This window comes from Eulemur rufifrons, chromosome 21 (genome assembly GCF_041146395.1).
Source record: "Eulemur rufifrons isolate Redbay chromosome 21, OSU_ERuf_1, whole genome shotgun sequence".
Taxonomy (NCBI): domain Eukaryota; kingdom Metazoa; phylum Chordata; class Mammalia; order Primates; family Lemuridae; genus Eulemur; species Eulemur rufifrons.
Genome location: NC_091003.1, coordinates 8246454 through 8272126, shown reverse-complemented (window position 1 = coordinate 8272126; position 25673 = coordinate 8246454). Strand labels below are relative to the sequence as shown.

The following is a 25673-nucleotide window of genomic DNA, read 5'->3' as shown; positions in this document are numbered from 1 at the left end:
CCATCTTCTCCTGCCCTCCTGGTTCTTGGGCCTTCAGACTTGGACTGGGATGTACATCATCGATCTCTTTGTTCTTAGGCCTTGGAACTCAGACTGGGACTTACACCATTGGCACCCTGGTTCCCAGGCCTTCTGGCTTGGACAGAAACCACGTCACTGACACTCTGGGTCTCCAGCTCACAGATGGCAGATCATACTCACGTGAGCCAATCCCTCATAATCAATTTCTTTCTATAGGCCTCTATTTTTTTTTTAAGACAGGGTCTCACTCTGTCCCCTGGGCTAGAATGCACTAGTGTCATCATAGCTCACTGCAACCTCAAACTCCTGGGCTCAAGCAATCCTCCTGCCTCAGCCTCCCGAGTAGCTGGGACTACAGGTGCGCACCACCACGCTTGGCTAATTTTTCTATTTTTTGTGGAGACAGGGTCTCACTCTTGCTCAGGCTGGTCTCAAACGCCTGAGCTCAAGTGATCCTCTTGCCTTGGCCTCCCAGGGTGCAAGGATTATAGGTGTGAGCCACTGTGCCCAGCCTATATCTCTATTTTAATGGTTCTGTTTCCCTGAAGAACCCTGACCAATACAGCACATAGATGTTCCTTGACTTACGATGGGGCGATGTCCCAATAAACCCATTGTAACGTTAAAAAATCATAAATCGAATCATTATAAACCCAGATGCGCCTCGACTTATGATGGGGTAATGTCTGGATAAACCCATCATAAAGTTGAAAAATTTTAAGTCAAGCCATTGTAAGTTGGGGATTGTCTGGATATTCCTAAAATAAATGAAAATATGTGTCCACACAAAATCTCCTACAGGGATGCTCATAGCAGCAGTATTCATGATAGCCACAAAATGGAAACAAACCAAAAGCTCACCCCTGGATGGATAAACAGAATATGGTTCACCCATACCATGGCACATTATTTCATAATAAAAAGGAATGAAGGACCTATACAAGCTAGAACACGAATGAACCTTGAAAATGTGTTATGTAAATGAAGCCAGACATAAAAAGTTGCATATCGTACGATGCCATTTATTAATATATGAAATGTTTGCTATAGATGCTACACAAAGCAGATGAGTGGTACCCACAGACTAGGGAAACAATGGGTTGGAGCAATGGGGAGTGACTACTAATGGGTTTTGGATTAACTCTTGGGGTGATGAGAATGTTCTGGAATTAGGGTGATGAATGAATCACTCACCTTGTGAATGCACTGAATATAAGTCTTATGAATATTTCAAATACAAACCTCGTGAACATACTCTCACCACTGAATTGTACACTTTGAAAGGGTGAGATTGATGGTATGTGAATTATATAGCTCAATACAAAAATTTTTAAAATTAAAAATGAAATTAAAAATTAAAAAAAAACACCCAACACTTTCTTTGGAATCTTGCACTTCTTAAGTCCAATTCTGGACTTGGTCTTCAAGCCACAGAAGATGTGAGCCTCTTTACAGGCTAACGAGGCTCTCTGACTCTCCTGCTCAGCTTTCAACTGCTGATCGATCACATTTAGTTTTTTGTTATTTTTTTCCAGAGTCCTGGCAAGAGCCACCCAATTCCATCGGTCTGTTGCTGTTTCAGTACTGGGGGCTTCATAGTACACTTTGGTATCAGCTAGCGCTGGTTCTTCCTCAGAACTCTCCTTTTTTTCTATTTTCCCAGCTTTTCTTATGGGTGTATTTTTCCATAAGAACTTTACTATCAACTTGTCTGTTTCTACACCAAAAGTGCATGTGGGTGTTTTGAGGATGATCATTAAGTATACAAATCAACTTAGGGAGAACTGACTGGTATCTTTATGAGGTCAAGTCCTTCTGTCCAAGGGTGTGGCCATACTGGGAACTCCCCCAAAGTTACTGCGGGGTCAATATGCCAACGCCAAAGTGGCCATCGTCCAAGACGGAGGGACTAGAATGAAATACGCCCCCGCTGGGATCAGTGAGACCTCCTCTCTGCTCCGTCCCAATGACAACCTGGTTCCCACCATCTCACAATTACCCTAATTTTGGAACCATTTCAAAGGGGAGACCCGGAGTCTGTGCGGTGGGGATGGGAGGTGCTGAATTGGAACCCACCACCCGGTCCACCCAGGAGGAGCACGGATGGCTTGTGGTGCCCAGGCCAGGGCCGCCCTGCTGCTGAATGACTTGGCAGGGCAGGTCTCTGCCGCCCATAAGCGCTTGCCCTGAGCTCTTGGAAATGTGTGTGGCAGCAGCCAGGGCCAATTCAAGGGGTGAAATTTTGGGTCTTCAGAGTTCTAGACTCAGATTCCCAGCCAGTCCGCAAGGTGAGTCCAATTCCAAGAAGACTTTATTAACACCCTCAGTTTCCTCAACATTGGTTCAGCACCAAGAGCAGGGACAGGGATGGAGGCTGTCAAAATGGCACAGGTAGTAGGAAGTCTTGGCCTCTCATTCCTCACCCACTCTGTCTCTGTAGGCTGAACTGGAGAGGGCAGAGAACAGGCTCTAGGTGGAGCAGAGGAGCTGCTCTTCAGCTCTCTCCTCTCCAAGAGTGATGACAATGAGGGAAGGCTCACTGGCATCAGCTGACAAGCCCTGATAGATGTTTGTGGCTGCAGGAGTCCACGGCCCTGTTGGACCCCAGCTTTGTCCGTGTGAGGCAGTGACGGTGGTACCAGCAGCAGCAGCAGCAGCAACTCCATGACCTTGATGTGGCTACCGTGGTCTAATCTTGAAACCAGTAGTCCAGTGGTGGCCCCTGCCTTCTGTTTGTCCAGCCTGTCCAGTGATTTCGATGAGATCCCACTGTGCTTAAGATTTCTGGAGTGCGTCCTGTTTTCTGGGCTGAGCCTTGACTGGTGTGGACACTGTCATTGGACTTGAGGTCAAGAGTGCCTCCTGCATGGGCCTGGTGGATTTGCTCTGGGGGGCAGAGGGAAACGGGCTGAGCACTATTGTTGGACATTGGCTCAGCTTTAGGCTCCAGGAACATAGAATCCTACTGGTGGGATTCCAGCAGGTTTTGGAGAGGAAATAGGAACCAGTAAAAATTCAGGAAGGCAAATTGAGCCATGGCATTGAGATGTGTAAACGGGGACAAGTGCAGCAGGCAAGGCGAAGAAAAGGAGGTCTCTGATGCAAAGACAGCTAGTTAGGGGTACCCTGAGAGGGTCCCCATAGCATGCATTTTCCCCACCCCCTCTCTCTGTGTCTGTAGAAGACAAAACAAGCAGATATGGGCATGCTCTCCTGCTAGCAACTGAGCTCAGAGAGCTTCTCAATAGCCCAGACACACACTGTAGGCCTTGTGAGCACCTTCTCCTTTTGGCATCCAGGCCAGACATTGCTAATCAATTATGGCACCTGTACCACCATGTTCTTATACTGCCTCCATGGCAGACATCACTAATTGATTAGGCCACTCTTCTTAGCTAAGTGTCTATTCTTTAAAATTCTTCAGAACATAGGGCTCCAGGCAGCCAGCACCAAATGATTATGGCTGATAAATGAGATGGAAACTCCATGTCATCCCTGTAAAAATCGTTTGAGTTTGGGAAGAAGGTGAGGCCATTGGGAAGTAGGGATGGGTTGCAGCAGGAGGAAGAATGTGAGCTTGTTTGGATGGGCAGATGGAAGTCAGGGAGGAGGGGGGCTTTTTCAGCAGGGGTGGGATGCAGCCCTGGTGGGTATGAGGACAAAGTCATGGGGTGATGGAGAAGCTGCAAATGCAGGCTGGTCCCAAACCATGGAGTCTAACCCCTGTGCACAGGCCACAGGGGACAGCAGAGTGTGTGAGCAGGGAAAGTGGATTCACTGAGACACACACACACTCATCTGGCAGGGGACCCTGAGTCTCCTCATGCTGAGGGCTGGTGTCTATCTTCTGTCCATCCAGTGATTTCCTGGACTTCACACAGCAGCCTGGGGAGGGTATTACAGAAGACGTTGTTACCCCCATCCTTCCTGCAGAAGCTGACGTCACACAGCCAGATGGGAAATGCAGGCACAGGGGCACACCCGGGGCTATGACTTTAGGAGGAGCCATGCCACACACACCCCGCCCCCCACCGACCACACTACCCCCGGCAAAGGACGCTCCCTTCCGAGTCACAGATCTCTCACCTTCACTGGCCATGGCTGGATGGGGGTGCCATCCCTGCCTGTGCAGCACAGGGCAGATGTGCAGGCTGCAGCTTCCTTGGCCAGCAGGTCCCAGCGGGCATTGTGGCCCAGGTTGCCTGTCGGGTCAGCCGGATCCAGGATGATGGGCCTGCAATTCCCACCCAGGGTCAGTCTTATTCCTGGCAACATCTAGATGTCCACTTGTGGGCATTGGTTGGACTATTCTCTTCTGACACCTTACACTATACAAGGGCCAGAGACAAGGCTCAGAGACTCCTTAGAGCTCCAGAAACACACTCTAGGGCAGGGATAGAAAATAAGCTACACGTGGACCACTTCTCCATGATGCACCCAGGCAGACATTACCAATCCATCTCAGTGCTATTGCTCACCCCTTCTGCACATGAAGCAGGCATTGTTAATCAATCACAGCACTGGTTCCGCCACTCTCCCTGCATCCATGGTACAGGTCAAGTATCTTTTATTCAGAGTGCTTGGGACCAGAAGTGTTTCAGATTGCAGATTTTTTTTGGATTTTGGCATGTTTGTATTACTTACCAGTTGAGCATCCCTAATCCCAAAATCTGAAATCCGAAATGCTCCAGTGAGCATTTCCGTTAAGCATGACCTTTGAGCACCTTGTTGGCACTCAAGACGTTTTGGATTTTGGACTTTCGGATTAGGGACACCCAACCTGTACACACCACTAACTTCTCAGGCTACTCTCTTCAGCTGAGCCAAATCACAGCCTCAGAATCTTTTCAACACATCATTCTAAGTAGCCAGCACGCACTGACTGGAGACGCATCGTGAGTTTGCAAAAGCATCTCTGTCATCTTCTGTACCCATTTCAGAGGCAGGCAACATCCCAAAGAAGGAGACATGCTTATGTCACTTGATGGGTTCACAGGTAGGATTGCCAGATTCAACAAAGTCAAATACAGGATGCCCAGTTAAATTTGAGTTTCAGATACACAATGAATAACTTTTCAAGCATAATTATGCCCCAAATGTTGCATGAAGCATGCTTATACTAAAAAGTTGTTTACTGTTTATCTGCAACTCAAATTTAACTTGGAGTCTTGTATTTTTTTCTGACAACCCCTCTTTACAGGTGACCGGGAAACTGACTGCCTGTCCCTCGGATACGAAGAATATCACTTCTAGAAAGGGACTGAGTTCTAGAAAAAGGGTCTTCCTGTCTCTGCTCTGTGATCTAGGAGGAGGTGAGAGAGTGGGTGACCACAGATCTGAGACTCAGGGACATTACGGGTGGACCGGAACCTGGGTTTTTGAAGCTGCAGTTTCAGGAAATCTCCGACAATCTCATCCTGCGCCTTGTAGTTGATGCTCCAGTAGACACAGAGCTGGCGGTACTGGGTGATCAGCTCCAGGACTGTGCGGAAGCCCTCAGCCATGTTGAACTGGGAGTCCCGTCCACCCTGCTCCCAGGCGTACACCGTCAGGAGTTCCAGCCCGTGCTGGGGGGGCAGGGAGCCTCTCCCCTTGGGCATCTTGTTGCACTGCGGAACAAGGAGAAAGAAGATGTGTTGGTCCCTACTGGCCATGATGAGGTGCAGGAGAGACCCCTCTGGAGTTGGTCAACTGACCCCCAGGCTTCTATTGAGCACCTACATGTGCCAGATGCCTTGCCATGCGTGCATTTGTCCCATCAAATCCTGGGACATAGTTACATCACCCCCATTTTACAGACAAGAAAACTAAGGTCCCACAGCGAGGATATAACTCTCTTTCTGCTCCACCAACCCAGGGTCCTGGCCGGGGCTGGGCCCTGCCTCCTCCCAGGAAAGTGCTCCAGGGGCAGAGCCCACGGCTGCGGGGGCAGGTGGCCACGCCTGTGCCGAACCTGCCGGTACCAGAGCTTCACCAGCCGGATCAGACTCTTGAGCTTGGTGGGGCGAGAGACGATGAAGTCCCGCTGCAGCTCGGTGAAGCAGGTAGAGTACTCGCCCGTGTTGCTGTAGCTGCGGATGAGGTTGGCATAGACCTGGGGGCCGGGCTGAGAGCCGGAGACCAGCTGACCTGGAGCGGGCAGACGGTTACCGTCACTCCATCTCCATGTCCCACAGAGTCCTGGCGGGCCCACTCGGGAGGAACTTCTGAGATCACCTCCTTGCACATTTCCCTAAGGGTGGTCTGGGACCCACCTGGGAGGCCACAGGGTGTTTTTAGGTGGAACATAGTTGTGGCATGACCCCATGAAATCCCCAGTGAGAATCGTATTCCCTTTTCCGCTCCCTTTCAAGCTGCCACGCAGAAAGTCTCAGCTGGGAGCTAATGTGTCTTTAACACGGCTGTGCCACTTGCTCAGCTCTCTCCCCGTCAGAGACAGAGCAGGCCTCTGTCGTCAAGCCTCCTGCAGTAACAGAATCGTGCGTGGCAGGGAGTCGACGTCACCGTTCTGGTTTCATTCCTTAATATCCAAACGCCCGTTCCCCAAACTGAGGGACGATAGATTCAGAGAAATTCCCGCATGAACCCCTCCCTTGCCATTTGCCCTCCAAAACTCAGGAACCAAACACAACCAGACACGAGGAATTTTCTCACTCTGCGAACTCTCCTAGCCAATCTCAGAACTGAGGAAATAGGAAGAAAGTTTTGTCTGTTTTGTTCCGGGCTTCATCCTTAGTGCCTGGAGGAGCACTGGACACAGAGTCCACAGAGTGGACTCACTTACTGAATGGACTACATGAATGGATTTGCGGCAGGTGGAGGAGGTTGCACAAAGGCACCCAAAGCTGAGGAAGTGCCGAGCTACTTCAGTGTCCTCACTGTCAGATAAAGGCACTGGGGCTCAGGGTGGGGAAAACCTGTGCTCAAGGCCATCCAGCATGTTGGTGGCTTTACTGGGACTAGGATGCAGCTTGGAGTCACTGTTAGCCTATATAGCATCTTTGTGTGAATTAGAAAAAGGCACCATTTTCTCCAGGCACTTTGCAGAAAAGCTGTGATAAACATACACATCTGCAATGCCTGTGATATGCACAGATGTGGCCTGCTTGTGCACTGCACAACCTCTACAACTGTCCATGGCCACCCTGCTTCTGCTCTCCCCATTCTCAAGCCTATGCCTGGGCTCTTACCTAGGGCGTCAAAGGCTGGCAGCACGTCGAAGTCCACACTCTGGTCCAGCATCGTCTGGGATGTCAGTGAGAAGCTCAGCACTCGGGGATTCTCCCATTTGGAGACCTCGAACTTGACCTCGAACTGTTGCTCCCGCTGGCATGCCTCCAGCTGGGCTCGGATCTCTGAGATGATCTCAGCCCGCATGTTCCCCTGCTCGGTGAACTGGCTGAAGCAGCTGAGGAACACCACTAGGTCGGCGTCTGAGCGGCCTTGCAGAGCTGTGCCTTTGGCTAAAGAGCCACCCTGGGGAGGACATGGCAGGTGGCTTGACCTTTGAAGTGTGGCTTGGCATCTTCCTGCCTGTGGACTCTGGATTCTGAGTTAGGAAACATGCTGTGTGACCTTGGGCAAGTCACCTAACCTCTTTGTCTTACGTCTTCAATATGGCAGGGTTGTAAGAAAAAGAAATGTGCAAGAGGTAAATTTAAACCCTTCAACAAATGCAAAAGTTTTCATTCCGTCATGCTTTGGGGTGGGGGAGGGGTGTGTGGATTTGAGAGTTTTGTTTATTTGTTTTGTTTTGAGGCATGTGGCTCTCAAGCCTGTCTTCATTTGGAGAGCTTGTACAAATGACTGATGGCTGTCTCCTGTCCCCTGAGACTGTGATTTAATTTTGCTTAGGATGGGGCTTGGGCATCACTATATCTTTTAAAGACCTCTGTGATTCCAGGGGGAAGCCTGTGAAGGTAGGTTTGAGAACCAATGAGCCAAGTCACCCTCCACAAGTGTTATGGATGAGGAAGGCGAGGATCAGAGAGGGGAAAGTATTTCCCTGGGGTCACACAGCAATCAGCAGCCCTCAGCCTTTTCCCTGGCTGACTCCGTACTAACACTCTTTCTGGAGCTGACCTGGGTGTCACCTGTGTCTCTCCAGTTGTGGACTGAGGCTGTACCTAGTGCAGTGGATGATGTGACTTCTTGTATACCCCCGGCATCCTTTCCACCTGGGATCAGCATCCTGCTTTTCTTTGGAGGGACCACCCCTCCCCCATACTCCACCTGTGAAGTCTAGGTGGGGCTCACTTTGCCATATCGCCCTGGCTTGGCCACTCAGAACATGATGTCTCCCTAGCCCCAGTGACTGGTTTGCAGGGAGGTATGTTACCCAAGCCAGGCCAATGAGACTCGATTCTAAGACTTTTATTTGAATTTTGAGAAAAGAAAATTCCCCTTTCTGGAAGCTTAGCACTGCCAAGGACCACCTTATGGTAAGAGACTGTCCAAGACATAAAAAGCAGGACCAAGGAAAGGAAAGAAAAGTTGAGTCTTGATGTCACTGGCTCCTAGATCTGGCTATGCCTGAAAACAGATCTAATCCAGGGCTTCCCAGTTATATCAATATATTCCTTTGCTGCCTCTTTGGAGTTGAGTGTCACTAAAACCAAAATAGACTTGTTGGACATACCTGCACCCTCCCTCTGCCACCCACCCAGGACCACTTTCTGGCTTTTTCTCTATGCCTGGCTTTGTGCTGGTTGCTGCAAGGGCCACAAGGATTGGGTCAGGCCTGGCCCTGGCCTGGGAGAGATCACCAGCCTAAAGGACACTGCTTGCCTAAAGCTCTCCAGGGACTCACCTTGACCACCTTAATCACTTTGATGGGAGAATTCCGGAAGCAGTTTTCCCTCAGGAATGAGCAGATGGTCTCCACGGCCTTGTTCACCTGCGCCAGGAACTGGCGGTTGGGCTGGAGAAATTCACTGATGAACTTGTCAAGGTCCCCGGCTGGGGTTTGGTAAAGGAGTGCCGGCTGCAGAGAGAATCCAGGGTGGGGCCAGCTTGAGACAGGACTCCCAAGGAACACCCAAGCCCTGTCCCTCGAAATCTCTGAGGACAAGGCTCCCACTATCTCCCATGTTTCCTTTTCCTTCTCAGCTGGTTGGCAAGTCCTGAGGTAGCATCAGAAAGACCCGAGTTCAAGTTTTGGTTCCACCACCCCCGCATAGCCTCAGTTTCCCCATCTTTAAATAGGTGCAATCATGAGGCCCACATCTCACTGGACCGTCTTGAGTGTTAAGCACTGGTTATGAGACCCTGCTGCAAAATAGCAAACGTGATAAAATCATATCCCTTCGGGATCTGCAAGTGGCTTATGTCTTAGATCGGTTTCCCTAGAAGCAGAGCCTGTGGTGGGATTCTTGTGCACGTGATTACTCGGGGCACTCTCACAGGAGAAGAGGAACGAGGACAGCAGGAGACAGTGGGGCAGGAGCTCAGCAAGGCTGGGGGCTCAGCTGGAGGCAAGCCTTTGCCTGCTCCTACAGAAAGCCCTGATGCATGAGTTGCGTCACAGAGTTGGTCCTGCCTTGAGACAAGGTGGGCCTTTGGTATCCCTGTGTCACTCAGGCACTGGCTGGGATGGAGTAATCTGTGCCTCTCATGGAGGGCAGGTCGCCAGCGAAGGGGGCAGCTGTCGGCCGGCAGAGCCAAGGCTCCTGGCAGCCAGGGGTACATGCATCAGCAGGTTAGGGGGCCTACAAGGGGGGCACTGGTAGTGCCCACCACCCCAGGGCCCTGCCTCTTACCATCACATCCCAGGGTTGCACAGGTGTCCCATCTCTACTCGTACAGCAGGCCTGTGTCCTCAGCGCTGCTGCTTCCTGGGCCAGCAGCTCCCAGCTACCCTGGCCCACATTCCAGGTGGGGTCGGCAGGGTCCAGGATCAGGGGCCTGGAGGCAGAGCAGGTGGGCACGTAGGTGGGGAAGGTGGGGGTCAGTGAAGGAGCAGGTGGTGGGAGGGCTGGGGGAAGAGTGTCAGGACCTCAGGATTGACCCAGTCTTGCCCAAGTACAGAAAGGGTCCCAATTGGCTGCATCAGTCAGAAAGCTATTAGGTGGCTCTTACATTGAGAATTAGTATTTTATCATGCTAATAAAACTGGCCCTGGTTTCCTTTGGGGCTCCTTGTGTTCACACTTCCTCAACAAGGAGTCCAGGGGAAACAGAGTGAAGGGCAGGGTTGCCGACCCAAACCCCGCCTTGGACCCCTCCTGGGTGACTGACTCCAGGGTGAGGAGGTGGGTAACGAAGACAGGTGAGGGGAAGTAGGTCTGTACCTGGGTTTCCGAAGTTGGCCAAGAAGGTGCGTTCTCAGAGCTGGGTCCTCAATGCTATAGTTGACTGTCCAGTAGACACAGAGTTGCTGATACTGTTGGACAAGCCCGAGGACAGTCCGGAGGCCTTCGGCCATGTCGAAACGGTCCTTCCCACAGCCCTGCTCCCAGGCAAAGATGGTCAGGAGCTCCAGGGCATAGACTGGGGGCAGAGAAGCACGGGCTGGCCGTTTTCCTTTGTTCTGAGCCGCAACCTATGTCACCCAAGACCAACAAAAGATCAGGGGGTGTGAGCACCTGCTGTGCACGAGGCATGGCCCGGAGCACTTGGGGAAGGAGGGGACTACGTAAAACAGAAAGAACAGAAACTTAGAGACGGCCTAGCTCATGCTTCTTATTTTATACATAGGTGAGTAAACTGAGGTCTAGAGGAAGGCAGTGACTTGTTCAAGGTCATACAGGGAGACTGAGAGCTCAGACGTGGCCTTTGCCTGCTGTCTCCTCTCAAGGAGTGGATGTACAGGAAGGGGGCCGGAATGTATCCACCCTGGCATCCCAACACCCACCACGACAGTTAGCAACAGTGGGTGCTCAATAGATGTTTGCTGAATAAGTGAGTGCTTGGATGCAAGTTGGCATTCAGGGAAGTGCTTAGTAAGGGAGCTCCCAAGGACGCTTAGCACGACTTGCAAAGATGTGGTGGTGGGAACAGTATAAGCAAATGCTTGGAGGTGGAAAAAAATAGAGAACACAAGAGCCGTGTGGAAAGAGAGAAACAGGGGGGCTAGAGAGGGACAGTGAACTCCAGCCACAAGAAATGAGGACTTAGGACTTGGTGGAGAAGAGATTCTGTCTTCCATCGGCTTCCAGATCTGCGGACAGGAAATGGATTATGGAGGAGGGGGTACTTCCGCTTTGGATAGCCAATAAGAAGCAAGGGAGGGGAGATGTCGGTGTAGAGGAGAAGCTGATTGGCTGAGGCAGTTGCCATGGTAGTACCTGCTTCCCTGGAGGAGCCGCGGGGTACTTACCTGGTGGTACCAATGCTTCACGAGCAGAATCAGGTTCTTCAGCTTGACTGGGCGGGTGTTCACGAAGTTCCTCCGCAACTCCGCGAAGCAGGCCGCACACTCACCTTCCTGGCAGCCACTGTTGAGGAGTGTCGAGTAGACCTGGGGGTCAGGTTTGGCGCCAGAGCTGAGCTGCCCTGTGGAAGTTTGAAACAGTCTTGAGTGTGTGACTCTAGTTGAAGGCAGCATTTACCAACCCATCCATTCACCAGTCTTTTAACATGAATCACATTACGTTGCAATCAGTGATACACTATAACATTTAATAACAATCAGAACTATCATTTTTAAGCATTAATTATGTACTGTGTGCTTTTCAATCATTTTTGTTAATCCACCCAATAACTTTGCAAGGTAAATAATCTTGATCCCAGAAAAGCTAGGTAGCACAGTGGTTAAGAATGAGAATTGGGAGACAGAGAGAACTGGGTTCATAGCCAAGTAGTGTGATATTGCCTCTTGGGATCTAGTTTCTTCATCTGTAAAGAAGGGCATCATAAATAGCACCCACCCTGATAAGGCTATTGTAAGAATGAAATCTTACACGTAAAGTGCTTAGAACAGTGCTTATTCACATCACGTGAATACATCACGTGCTCAATAAGCATTAACTATTGCTATTATTAACGTTGTCATCTCACAGAAGAAAAAAACCAAGGCGTAGAGAGAATGCTGGAATTGAGTCCCACCCCCCACTTTCACAAGGCTGGCCTATGGAATAAATGCTTTCTCCTAGAAATGTGGCTAAAAAGGTCACCCACCGGCAGAGAGAGGCTTCAAGGAAGCTTGCCGCTAGAGGTATGGGTGGGGAGGAAAAGAATATCTCCCATGAGAAACTGAGACCCCAACCCTATGCTAGAAGTGAGTGTGAAGCTCAATCTTATAGCATCTGCATGGTGAAGAAATCCCAGGCTGTTAAATTAATGTATAAGCTGGCCTGGGAATTAGTGAAACTCCTGGAGCTCAGCTAGAAGCAAAATGAAAGCTTGGTCCCCTGAGGGAGATTTCTCCAACCCAGAGCACAAGGAACTTCTACAGGAAAAGGAAAGACAATAAAGCTCCACATACCCCAAAGATGAGCTCATGCTAAAAAAATTACAAACCACATGAGGAAATGATCCACCATGAGGGAGAGTCAGGTGACACAACAAATAGGAAAATTAACATTTCAAGAATTTGAGATTATAGGGCAATCTGAGAGATTAAAATAAGCATGTTTAAAATTAATAAAGACATAAAAGAAATGGAGACCACAAAGAATTGAAGCCAATAAGCAAATAACAGGTTGATTTGAGACAGAGCCAAATAGAACTTGTAGAAGCAAAAAATAAAGTCATCGAAAATAAAAAAAAATTAAACAGCAGATTAAACACATTTAAAGAGAGTAAACTGGAAGATAGATCTGAGCGACTGAGAAACAGGAAGCCCTGAGACATAAAGAGATGGGAAAAATGAAAGAGAGGAAAATATGGAGGATGGAGTGAGAAGCCATCTAACAGGAGTTCCAGAAATGGAGAACAAAGAAAATAGGGGAGAGGCAATATTCAAAAAGATATTGGAAGACATTTTCCCAAAACTAAAGGAAGAATTGAGTTCTCAGATTCAGGAAGCACAACACATTCCAAACAGGATAAAGAAAAAGAAATCCATACACAGATAATATGTCAAAGAGAAACTGAAGAATACTATGAGCCAAGAGGAAGTCTTAAGAGCTACCAAAAGGGAAATTAAAACAAATGAACATTCAAAAAAGCCACATACACAAACAAAAAAACAGATCATTTACAAAAAAAATAACAGAGAGCAGACTTCTCCTCAGCAACAACAGAGGCCAGAAGACAGAAGAGGGAAAACAAGTGTCGAACACTCATTCAAGCATGACAGTGAAACAGAAAGGACTTTAGACAAAGTCTGAGAAAATTTATCACTCATAAACCCTTTCTGAAAAAGTGCTAAAAGATATATTTCTGTAGGAAAGAAGATAAATCCAGAAGGAAAAATTGGAAATCAAGAAGTGCTGGTGAAAAACATTATAAATTATGGTCCTAATTTTAATTTGCATAGGCCAAAAAAAAAAAACCAAACCAAAAGAAATAATCTTCTCTATTATTAGTGTCTGGCATTTGGGGTCCAATACATTATTAAACTCTTGAAAATCGTTATATTGTTGTTTGTTTCCTTTTTGTCTTTTAGCTTTATGCTACTTATAAAATGTACGATTACATATAATAACCCTTCCTTGAAAATAAAGGATGGAAAAAGTATACCAGGAAAACACTAACAAAAGACTATTACAGCTTTATTAAATCAGACGAAGGACTACAAGACAAATAGAATTTTTTTTTAAAAATAATGAGCATTATTGCTTAATGATAAAAGGAACAATCCAATAAAATATAATAATTATGCACTTACATATTCCCAATAATATAGCCTTAAAATATTAACAGCAAAACTTTCCAGAATAACAAGGAGAAATGGAAAAATCTCCATTCATAGGAGATTTTAAGATATCCCATTCAGAAATTATTAGGCCAAATGAAAAATTAATAATTTAGATCTGAGCAAAAATCAGAAGCTAGATCTAAAGGAGCTATATAGAAGCCTGCATTCAACAATGGAAAGCATGTGTTCTTTTCAACCATGGGCAACCTAGGAAGTGCCAAAAAATTCCAAAGAATTCATATCACATAAAGTATATTTTCTGACAACAATAATAAAAAAAGTAAATGCTGAAAGCAAACAAGTGAACAAAACCTCAAAACATTCATTTGGAAACCCACTTCCAAATATTCATGGATAAAAGAACAAATTATAATGTCATAGTTAAAACTGTAAAATATGTAGACCTGAATGATAGTAAAAATTATACATAACTAAACATTTGCCACATATGATGTGGTAGTGCAAGGGAGATTTATAGTCTTAATTGCATTTACTAATTGGCAATTACTAAGCTAAGTATCACCTTCAAAAATTAAAAAATGAATCGCAAAGTAAACTCCTTAAAATAAGGAAGAAAATTATAACATGAAATTTCTAAAAAAAGAACAAAAACAACAAACCCCCAAACTAAGCAGATATGTTAAACTGTTAACATTTGTTAAATCTTAATTAGGGTACATGGGTGTGTAACATCTGTAGTTTTCTGTATGTTTGAAACATTTCATAATTAAAGTCTTTGTAAAGTTAAAAGTACTAAATAGTTATAGGATTTGATAGTGATGATTGCTTTAGATGTTTCAAAGTAGTTTTCAGTGCTTGGTCACATAGGGACTTAGGATCACAAAGAGGATGGCAGAGGATGGCAGGAGCCCTCCCACCCCTCTAGATGCTTCCTGGTCCCCTGGGGTCCTTATCACTCCCCAAGGAACAGGCCGGGCACCCCTTACCCACGGCATCAAAGGCGGGCAGCAAGCTAACTTCCATCTGGCTTTCCAGGGCCGTAGACACTAGCTGGAACCGCAAGGCCTCAGGTGCACTCTGCTCAGGAAATCTCAGGCTCAGGGCTGGGAGCTGGAGCCGGCAACAGGATTCCAGCTGTGCCCGAATCTCACCAAGGATCTCTGCACTGAGGGTCCCCTGGCCCTCGTAGTCGGTGAAGCAGGTGAGGAAGATGATGAGTTCGACATCACAGCTGCCCTTTAGGTCCGTGCCCCGGCCGAATGAGCCCCCCTGTGGAGGGAAGAGCAGCTCAGACAGTGACCCTGTAGGAGCCCAGGAGTCAGACTATGAGCCCATCGACAGCACCCCACCTGCAGCCTGGAAACTGCTCTCTCGCTGATTTCAGATCCAGGGCACCACGACAAAAGAGGCAGACTGCACGAGCCCTGTGACCTCTGAATCTCAGAAGCCTGGCAAGGGGTCAAGCCGTGTCCACCTGCACCTGCCTTCTGCCCCATGGAGCCTGAGCAAAGTCAGACCGATACGCAGCAACAGGTAAGCAGGGTCGGGCGGAGCAGGCGCAGTGACCAGACATTTTAGCCAAACATCTGCTGCACCGCCGGACTGCACATCTGGACCAGCGGCTGCAAATTGGGATCCCAGGTCCCAATGGGGCCTGCAGATGTGCTCTGTAGGCCTACTTCAATCAGTTCCTCCCCCCACTACCCCCTCCTTCCCTCCCTCCTTTCCTTCCTTCCTTCTTTCCTGCCTGCCTGCGACAAATATTTAGTGAGCACTTACATGTACTAGAATATGTGTGAGTGGAAAAAGGAATTCTGCTCCCCTGGAACTCACATTCTAGCTAGGGAGGGAGAGGGAGGGGGTTGGTAAACAATAGCGCCGGAGAAAGTGCTAAGTGCTGTGTGTAGGCAAACAGGGGGACTGGGAGTGTGAGATCACACATTTTTTAAATTGTGTGGTCAGGCTTCAGTGGAAGGGAACACTGGATTGAGGGCCCAAAAAGGGCAGAGAGAGAGCCGAGTGGATGGAGAAGAGCAGTCCAGGAAGAGCTGGTGAGCTCAGTGCAGCAGGAGGCCAGGGTGGCCGGATCCTACAGGCACTGAGGCCTCTGCACTCAGTGAAACCATGGAGGATTTTGAGCAGAGGAGGGAAGTGATCTGATTATTGTAATAGTGGTTTAAAAACCACATCATTAAAAAAATTTAATGGCACTTAAATATATTTTATTTAAGATGGTGAATCACCTTTCCATGGCTGTCCAGGTCCCCTGCCCAGATTCAGCTATGGTGCTGTGACTCCTTCCCCCTCCCCACTGTGGTCCCTTACAGGGTCCCATCCATGTCTCCACGGGCCCGACTCACCTTGCTGACTCTTGAGACCTTGCGGACACCGTTCTCATGGAGGCAGCGCAAGATGACATTGATGGCCCTTTTCACCTGCTCCTGGAACTGGGGGCTTGGCTTCAGGTGGTCCTGGATGAAGCGGTCCAGCTCTTTGGTGGGGATCTGAGACAGATCTGAGGTTGTCCCCAACATAGACGGGGTGACGCTGGCTCTCTGCGAGGGGCCAGGAGCTGGGCATGAGGGTGGTTTGCTCCCTTCCCTTAGGTGCATAGTATTGAGGCTCTTGCTGTCTTCAGGGGTCCCCTGGTTAGGGTCTCGCTGGATGGGGTGGCCCAAACCTGAGCACCCAGCACGTGGAAGGCCCTGGAAGGTCATTGAAGGAGCTGCATCACCTCAGTGCACAGGTTTCTACATCCTCCCAACTCCTTCTCTCCCCACCTCCCCCCGCCCTTTTGTACAAACAGGGCGACTGAGGCTCAGACAGGAGGATGGGAGGGCCGTGGCTAGCCCTCATGACATCTTTGTGCAGATTTGAAAAGGTGCCTTTCTGGGGGATAAACTGCAGAAAGGGGCCCCTTGCAGTGGGGGGAAACTTGGCAAGCAGGCTAGAGCTGCAGAAACACAAAGGTGCTCCTTCACCCAGGCAGTTGCAGCCTGGTCGTTAGACTGTTCTCCATGTTGGCTGTCCCCGCTTTTTCAACTCTGTTCCATACCGCATGGCCCTGGGCACATAGTAGATGCTCCGGAAACACTGAACACATAAATTAAGCACAAAACCCAGGGGTTCTGGGGAACCCCTCACTCACCGGCCCCTCCCAGGGCTGCACAGGGACCCCAGCTGCCTGCAGAAAGCACGGCTGGTCGTAGCAGGACCCTGCCTCCTGGGCTAGCCTATCCCAGTGCCAGGCTGCCCCATTCCCCACGTCCCATGTGGGGTCAGACGGGTCCAGGATCACAGGCCTGCAATTCCAGAGAGACAAGAAGCTTCTGGTTAGCAAGAAGGTCAAGATCAGGTGGTTTGGAGTCGAGCAGACCCGGCTCCAATCCCAACTCTGCTACTTTCCAGCTGTCTGGCCTGAGCAGATGCTCTACTTTCTCTGAGCCTCGGTTTCCTCATTTGCAAAACGAGGAAAACAGCAATGCCTGCTTTGATGGGCTGTTGCAGAGATTAACTTGGTGCAACGGTCCTCAACCCTGTCTGCACATTGTAATCACAAGACACCAGGATCCACCCCAGGGACTCTGAGCTATACCCTGCGACTTAGCAATTTCACTCCTAGGTATATACCCAACAGATATGCAAATGCACTGAAAAACATGTGCAAGACTGTTTATAACAGCCCGATTGGCAATAGCTCTAAACTGAAAATAACTCAAATGTCCATCATCAGTAGAATGGAAAACATACTGTGATAAATTTACACAATGGAATACTACACAGCAAAGAAACAGAATGAACCACAACTATATGGGTGGACTTCAAAGATTTAATGTTGAGAAGGAGACACCAGACACAAAAGTATATGCTGTTCAATTCCACTTAAATAAGATTTAAGAGCAGGAAAAACTGGATAAAAAGCAAACGTGGGGTTATTTTGGGGGTGTCACTGGGAAGGGCTCACTGGGTGCTGGAAATATTCTATCTTGATCTGGGTGGTGGTTTCACAGGTATGTGCCCTTTGTAGACAGTTATCAAAATATGCACTGTAGAAGTGCATGTTGTACGTCAGTAAAATGTTCATGCACAAAATATGTGGGGCCAAGCACCAGTATATTTTTTGGTTTTTGTTTTTGTGACATAGGGTCTCACTCTGTTGCCCCAGCTAGAGTGCAGTGGCATCATCATAGCTCACAGCAACCTCAAACTCCTGGGCTCAAGCGATCCTCCTGCTTCGGCCTCCAGAGTAGCTGGGATTATAGCACGTACCACCATGCCCAGCTAATTTTTCTATTTTTTTTTAATAGAGATGGGCGGGGTGGGGGGGGGGAGCATCTCTCTCTTGCTCAGGCTGGTCTCGAACTCCTTACCTCAAGTGATCCTCCCACCTTGGCCTCCCAGAATGCTGGGATTACAGGCGTGAGCCACCGTGCCCCATCTGGCACCAGTATGTGTTTAAAAACTCTCACAGGTGATTCTAATGTTTATCTGGGGCTGGAGCCACCGAATTGGAAAGCGCACTTGTGGCATTTTGCTTTGGTCCACACCCAAGCCCTGGGTAGATGTGACCTGTTTTATCACTGTTAATTATCTCCCCATGGCCTGGGGCAGGAGAGCCGGTAGTGGGGTGTTAGGAGGTACCTGGGTCTCTCAAGCTGCCGCCGCAAGAACCGCCCAACAGCAGGGTCCTCGAAGCCATAGTTGGTGGTCCAGAAGACACACAGGTGCTGGTACTGTTGGATCAGGCCCAGGACAGTCCGGAGGCCTTGGGCCAGGCTGAAGGCGTCCTTCCCGCAGCCCTGCTCCCAGGCGAAGATGGTCAGCAGCTCCAGGGCATAGGCCGGGGGCAGTGTCTCCTTCCTCTCTGCTGGGCACACCTGTGAGAGGGCGGGGCAGAGCGCTCAGGACAAAGGGGAGGGAGGAGCGCTAGCTCTCCGTGGAACCAGGCTGCGGACCCTGCGCGCTGAGCCTGGACAAGACGCTGGGTTCCAAGCCCATCTGCCCTCACTGCTAGTGACCTCAGCAAAGTGGCTGGCTCCTATGATGGCGGGAGGGAGAGGGAAGGGTTCCAAGTCCCCGGGAAGCAGGGGGCAGTCAGAGAGAAGCCAGCAGGTAGTCTCAAACTGCTACCTATCCCCTAGAAAAAGGCGGAGCAGATCAGGGGTCCCAGCTGGGTGGCTGACTGGAGAAGATGGGTAGCTTGGTACCCAAGGGGAAGGCACCAGGTCATCGTCCTGCCACCGCTGGAGTGGGGCGGGGCAGCAGATCAGGGCTTTGCCTGTCCCTCCTGTCTCCTGTCCCCCTATCCCCACACACGTGATTTCTGTCTCTGCACCATGTACCTGAGGTCTCCACACGCCAGGCAGGGATGACTCCACGTCATGGCAACAATCCCAGGCTCCTGGGCAACTCAGGAGGGGACATTTCAGGTTGCCAGAAGGTGACCCCCTGGCCAAAGGCACCCAGCAGCCCCACACTCCCTCTGAAACAAGCCTGGGTGCACATGTGCACCTCCCCACCCAGATCAAGATAGAATATTTCTAACACCCAGGCGGGCTGGCTCCAGAGTTTGCCCTTTTAATAAGTACCAGGCTATTAGTATTCTCTGCCCCTGGAGATCCTGTTTATTTGGGAAGAACCAGAGAAAGACTTACAGACTCATACCCCTTTATGTGCAAGTGGAGGAAACAAAGGCCCAGAGAAGGCTAGGAACTTGCCCAGAGTCACAGAGCAAGAAGGTGGCTGCACCAGAATTGGAATCCAGAACCTCCTCATACCCAGACCTGCTTATGGTGAGTGGTCCAATGGAAGGACCAAACCATGTGTCCCCAAATCTTGGGGAGGCCTGTTTTTTCATCTCTGGGCACAGGCTGGACACACCTCCCCCAGTATAGGAGCCTGTCAACAAGCATGAACAGTGCAGGGGGGCATTCCCGGGGCTGGGGCCGGAGGGATGCAAACTGCACATTACCTCCACCATATGTAAGATATTTCAGGTAGGTCAAAGCCCCAAATATGAAAGTCAATATGATGGAAAAAAATATGGGAGGATAATTTTAGAAAAATAGGGAAAGACTTCTTAAGACACACAAAGAACAAATCATCCAAAAAACGATTAAAGTCTGTAATTACATTAAAATTCAAATATTTTCAGGGGCAAATGACCTTTAAAGAAAGCAAAAGCACAAGCCACAGAGTGGAAGAATACATTTGCATTGTACTAACTAATTAAGAATTAGCATCCACAATATATAAAGAACGTCAACAACTCAACAAGAAGACAGCTAACCTCAAAGAAAATAATGGGCCAAGGATATGAACAAGTAATACCCAGAAAGAGAACATGCATGGCCACTAAACATAAGAAAATGCTTTCATTATTATTATGAAAATCACAAGTCAGTGTCTTGCCTGGAGTAAGGACCCTCCCAAGAGGCTTCACCTGGCGGTACCAGTGCTTCACGAGCAGGATCAGGTTCTTCAGCTTGGCTGGGCGGGTGTTCACGAAGTTCCTCCGCAGCTCCGCAAAGCAGGCCGCGTGCTCACCCGCCTGGCAGCCGCTGTTGAGGAGAGTAGAGTAGACCTGGGGCTTGGGTTTGACGCTGGAGGTGAGCTGCCCTGTTGGTGTGAAGAAATGTGAGTTAGGAAGGCTGCTGGGGACACAGGACGGAGGGCGGTGCTGGTGCTGAGCTTAGCTTGGGGCACTGGGAGAGGGTGGGAAGAATTTGGAGCAGGGGGGAACAACTGGCAACATGCGATTTGGGGGACTGGGACAATCCCTTCATTGTGTCCCCAAAAAACCCTGTAAGGCAAGTACAATTCTTCATCCCATTTTACAGCTGAGGAAGCTGAGGCACAGAGAAATTCCACGTTTTGCCCAAGGTTACAGAGCTGGCAAGTGAGGCAGCCAGGATTCGAACTCAGAGCCTGCTGACTTCACAGTGTGTGCCTTTTCCTCCACCACTCCGATGGGCGTGGCTTGGGAAAAACAAACACTCTCCATGATTCCGGAGGTTGTTGTCACCACTTACTTGCTGTGTGGCTTTGGGTGAGTTACTGTATGTCTCTGTGCCTCAGTTTCCTCATTGGTAAAACTAAACCAATTTTAAACTAAACAGTACAGACCTCATAGGTTTGTTATAAAGAACCAATGAGATAAAACATGTCAAGTTCTTGGAATATTTAAGCATTTAATAAGTAGTAACTATTATGATTAATAAATGTGTACCCAGTGAGTGAGTATACTAGGCATGGGGGAATGTGGCTCTTTGCCCAGAGGATAAAGTTATCCCCCAGAGTATCAAGGTAAACAATAATAATAGAAAAACAATAATAGAAATATTAATAGCAAACACTCATGCAACCCTTATCACATGCTAGGCATGCATTTAAGTTCATTACATGTTGCACATTTAATTCTTCCAACAATGCTATAAGATAGATTACTATCATCCCCAACACTATTATTATCGCCATTTTCTAGATGAAGACACAGAGGTGTATTTTTTATATTAAATCAAGCATAGGTCAATCAGGAAGGAAAATGCAAAAATCACATTAATGTTTTCAAAATAAAATACAAGATTTTGCAGCATTCTGGTCTGGTCCCCAGACCCCTGCTGCTGGCCTCATGTCCACTTGCTTTTGCCTTTGGGGTATTTGAGTAGGTACCACTCTAGGAGTGGCTGAAGGAAACCCCGAGATGCTTGGGTCAGGGCCAAGTACTTCGACACCAGGATCACAGATCCGGGAGGAACTAGGCCGTCTTGGTCTTTGGGCCAAGCCCAATGTTTAGCCAAGAAACTGAGGCCCAGAGAGGGACAGAAGTCACACAGCAAGTTGGTGGCAGCGCTAGAACTGGAAGCCCCATCTTGTTCCCAGTGACCCGGCCCACAACCCTGGAATGGGGTAGGACCCGCTCACCCAGGACGTCGAAAGCAGGCACCAGGCTAACATCCATCCGGTTTTCCAGGTCTGAAGATGTCAGTCGGAACCGCAGGGCCCCGGACACGCCCTGCTCAGGAAACTCAAGGCTCAGACCAGGGCCTGGGTCCCGCCACCAGGATTCTAGCAGCACCCGCATGTCCTTGAGGATCTCTGCACGGTGGGTCCCCAGGTCCTCATAGCTCTTGAAGCAGTCGAGGAAGATGACAAGTTCACAGTCACAGCCACCCCTGAGGGCTGTGCCCCGGCCAGAGGAGCCTCCCTACGAAGAAAAAAACAAAAAATCCCCCAAAAGCTCAGAATTCCATACTCTCCAATTCTAGTGCCCACAGGGGCTGGCAGGCAATCGAGTGAGGCAAGTGGGCTGGGGACAGACTGTGGCCACACAGCTCTAGGCACCGAAGCCAGGCAGGAATGTGGGCCCTGGGCAGCCACATCGGAGTTTTCAAGAGAAGCAATTTTAATATGTAAATCTATGATTTTTAAATGTTGGCAACTAACTTTAAAAAAAAAAAATCAAAACTGAAGGTAAAAACGAATCCTGGTTTGCAGAACGCACGTTTGCGATCTTTGCTCAGGATGAGCACAAAACTGGTAAGAGTCACAGAATTTCTGAGACCTTTCTCACCAGCGTTTCTTTTTGCAAAGCTTCCAGCCTGAGGATTTGGGAAGGAAACACCCAAACGTTGTTGGAGCTTCTGCTCTGTGCTTGGTATCTGTGATCTCACATCCAACACACAGCCACCCTGATGTGGTTACATATGGTGTAATTACAGATCTGGGGGAGTGAGGCTCAGAGCGGTGAAGTGAGTTACACAGCCTGGAAACCGCAAGAACCAGGATCGAGCCTTCCGGGAGCAAGTCTTGCCTGAAACTGGGACCCCTAATTATCGTAATGATTATGCCAGTCCCTGTACTTCCAGCCCCCGGCCGAGCAGGAACAGGCACGGAGGAACATGACAAACTAGGCCTCTCCTACATGTTTTGTGCACAATCATCTATCTCATTTAACCTTCCTAACACCCCGGAAGGAAGATAACTATTATTGCACTCGCTTTGCAGAGGAAACGAAAACGCAGGGAGCTTGTCACTCGCTCATGAGCCCCGCCCCCACCAGGCGAGGCTGGGCCATGACTTCAGCCCCGGGGTCAGGCTCCAAACACCCTTTTTTCCTCCCAACCACTCATTAATTTACTTAAAAATTATCTGTATGGGCCGGGCGCGGTGGCTCACGCCTGTAATCCTAGCACTCTGGGAGGCCGAGGTGGGTGGATCGTTTGAGCTCAGGAGTTCGAGACCAGCCTGAGCAAGAGCGAGACCCCATCTCTACTAAAAATAGAAAGAAATTATATGGACAGCTAAAAATATATATAGAAAAAATTAGCCGGGCATGGTGGCACATGCCTGTAGTCCCAGCTACTCGGGAGGCTGAGACAGGAGGATCGCTTGAGCTCAGGAGTTTGAGGTTGCTGTGAGCTAGGCTGACGCCACGGCATTCACTCTAGCCTGGGCAACAGAGAGAGACTCTGTCTCAAAAAAAAAATAATTATCTGTATGATAAAGGTTTTCAAACCTATGCAAAAGTGGAGAAGATTTTAAAGAAGGCTTTTGCCTCATTTGCCCATCTGTTCTACCTCCTTTTTCTTTTTTGTGTGATTTTAAAGGAAATCCCAGCCGATGTGTCATTTCACCCACATACACTTCCACGGGCACGTCTAAAATAGCGATTCTCAACTGTAGGCAACTGTGTCCCCATGGGACATTTGGCAATGTCTGGGGACATTTTTGGTGGTGATGACGGGGAAGGGGAGTCCTTATTGGCTCTGGCGGGGTTATTGTGACAGGTGCCAGAGGTTTGTGGCCCTATTCTTTGCTTTCTGGTTTGTCCCACCAGAAGGCCCAGGTTCATCTCGTTCATCCCACTGTAGCCCTGGAAGCTGCCATTCCTCCGAGGGGCCTGTTCAGTGGGCAATGGCTGCTCTAGACTGTAGTGTGGGCTCAGGAAATAAAGCCCACGGTTCTCCCCACTTGCCACTTTCTCTTTCAGCGTCTCAAGCAATCAGGAGGCCATAAGCCAAATCCAACCACGAGATGTGTTCCAGGTTTCCTAGGGGAGCTAAGGATGCCAGGGCTTTAGAGATCCTTAAACTCTTGCTCCGTAGAAATCCCTCCTGTCCATCTCAGAGGCAGAAACAGGATATCATATCTCCTAGGCTACAGGTCTCTCCTCCTCTTCCCCACCTCCCAGGGTAAGATTCAGCCCTAGGGCCACTAGAGGCCACTAGGTTCACTGAGGCCATCTCTCCCTCTGTGTCTTCACCCCTTCCAAATCTGCTCTATGGCACCCGGATTCTCTCGATGACCCTGGCACCCCTGAGTTTACCCTGAGGGCATGAGAGCTCCCGCCTGTCCCTCCCAGAGTCCGTGAGCATCCTGAGGTCACAGTGGCAGTGTGGCACAGTGCTTAGGTGTGCAGTGGCTTAACCATGCTGGCCTCAGTTTCCCCATCTATAAAACAGGGACAATAATCCCTACCTCACTGAGGATTAAATGAGCTCGTACTTATTTAATGAGCTCATGTTCACTGTTCCTTGGTAAATTCTCAGTAAATTGTGCTATTCTGGCTATCACAGAGCGGCATTATTTCTGTATCCGTAGGGTCTGGTGCACTGTGAGGCCCACGGCCCGTTTGAATGACTGCGTGAACGAATGAGGGAGTGAATGAATGAATGAGAAGCAGCTTTAAGAGCACAGACGCAGGAATCAGCCTACCTGGATTTGAATCCTGGCTGGGCCTCTTACAGGCTCGGACACTTACTTCTACTCCTCCGTGCCTCAGTTTCCCCATGTGTCAAGTGGGGGTTAGGAGCACCTACCTGGCAGGACTGCTGTGAGCAGCGTGTTTCCAGGGGGCTTAGCGCAGCGCTGGCACGTAGTGTTTGTTGAAGAAATGAATGAGCAGGACACAAGCTGATAAAGCCACCCTCATCGCCCGGCTCTGCGAGGCGCAAGCGCCCTGGGAGGATTGTCCCTCTTGACAGACGAAGACCCCGAGGTCCGCCCCATCCCGCCCTCCCCAGGGCCCTCACCTTGGCGGTTTTCAGCACCCGCGGCGGCGCGGCGCCCGGGCGGCCCCTGCGCTCCCTCAGGGCGGTGTCCAGGGCGCCCAGGGCGCGCCGCGCGGCCTCCGCGAAGTCCCCGGGCAGCTGCAGGCTGCGGGCCACCAGCCTGTCCAGCGCGGCGGCGGGGGTGCGGTACACGTCCATGCCTGTCCCGCGCGGGGCGACAGGAGGCCGGGCGCGCTCGGTCCGATGCGCGCCCGGGGTTTCGTTTTCCTGCGGGGCTGTCAGCGACACGCCCCGCTCGCTGGCCCCGGGGGCGAGGGGAGGGGACAGGCGCTGCTGACCCGGCCTCCCTTCCGCCACACCCCCCCTTCCCCGCTTTCGGTTTCATTTCTGTCCGGCAGCTCTGGGTGTTCGCACCCACTTTCTGGTCTCGGGTGGGCACTGGGTGCGGTCCTCCGAGCATTCCAGAAACGTGCAGGTTTTATGTGAAAAAGTGGTCAGAACTCGACGGAGTGGCCCGGAGGGAGCGTGTGCACCGCCGCAGACGTGAGGACGCTTCGCCGCGGCCCCTTCAGGGAAGGCCTTGCGGCCCAGCCGCTGGGGGACCGTGCGGAGCCTCCCGCTGGCAGCCCTTCAGGGACCAGCAGCGGCCCAGGGTGGCCCGCATCGGCCCAGGGTGGCCCGCGTCCAAAGACGGACCTGTTCATTTTGATTTAACTCCATATAGCAAAAAATTGTCATTTCCATACACAATTTAAAAAATCATCAGTTGTCAAGATTTTGACTTTTTTAATTTTTTTTTTTTTTTTTACTAAGTCTTTGAAACCCAGTATGTATTTTACACTCACAGAACATCTAGATTTGTACTAGGTGTTTCAAGCA

General features: G+C 49.6%; 1 protein-coding gene across 1 annotated transcript; it reads right to left on the bottom strand.

The window, feature by feature from the left end:
• Nucleotides 1-1495: 1495 nt before the first annotated feature.
• On the bottom strand, nt 1496-25017 carry OAS3 (2'-5'-oligoadenylate synthetase 3). Its single transcript, XM_069497076.1, has 16 exons — nt 24816-25017; nt 21706-21988; nt 20207-20400; nt 18424-18644; nt 16931-17084; nt 16143-16487; nt 14769-15051; nt 11338-11513; nt 10310-10560; nt 9780-9924; nt 8831-9004; nt 7212-7497; nt 5975-6150; nt 5392-5630; nt 4108-4255; nt 1496-3906 (listed from the first exon to the last, which is right to left on the bottom strand). Exons 1-16 carry the CDS (start codon nt 24990-24992, stop codon nt 3895-3897), a joined length of 3264 nt encoding a protein of 1087 aa, XP_069353177.1. The 5' UTR covers nt 24993-25017; the 3' UTR covers nt 1496-3894.
• Nucleotides 25018-25673: the final 656 nt, after the last annotated feature.

Coding starts and splice junctions, on each gene's coding strand:
- OAS3 (XM_069497076.1), bottom strand. CDS start 24,992: ATGGACGTGTACCGCACCCCCGCCGCCGCGCTGGACAGGCTGGTGGCC. Junction 11,514..14,768: donor GCCCGCCTTTGATGCCGTGG/GTAAGGGGTGCC, acceptor AAACTTCCACAG/GGCAGCTCAGCTCTGGCGCC. Junction 7,498..8,830: donor AAGTGATTAAGGTGGTCAAG/GTGAGTCCCTGG, acceptor TGTCCTCCCCAG/GGTGGCTCTTTAGCCAAAGG.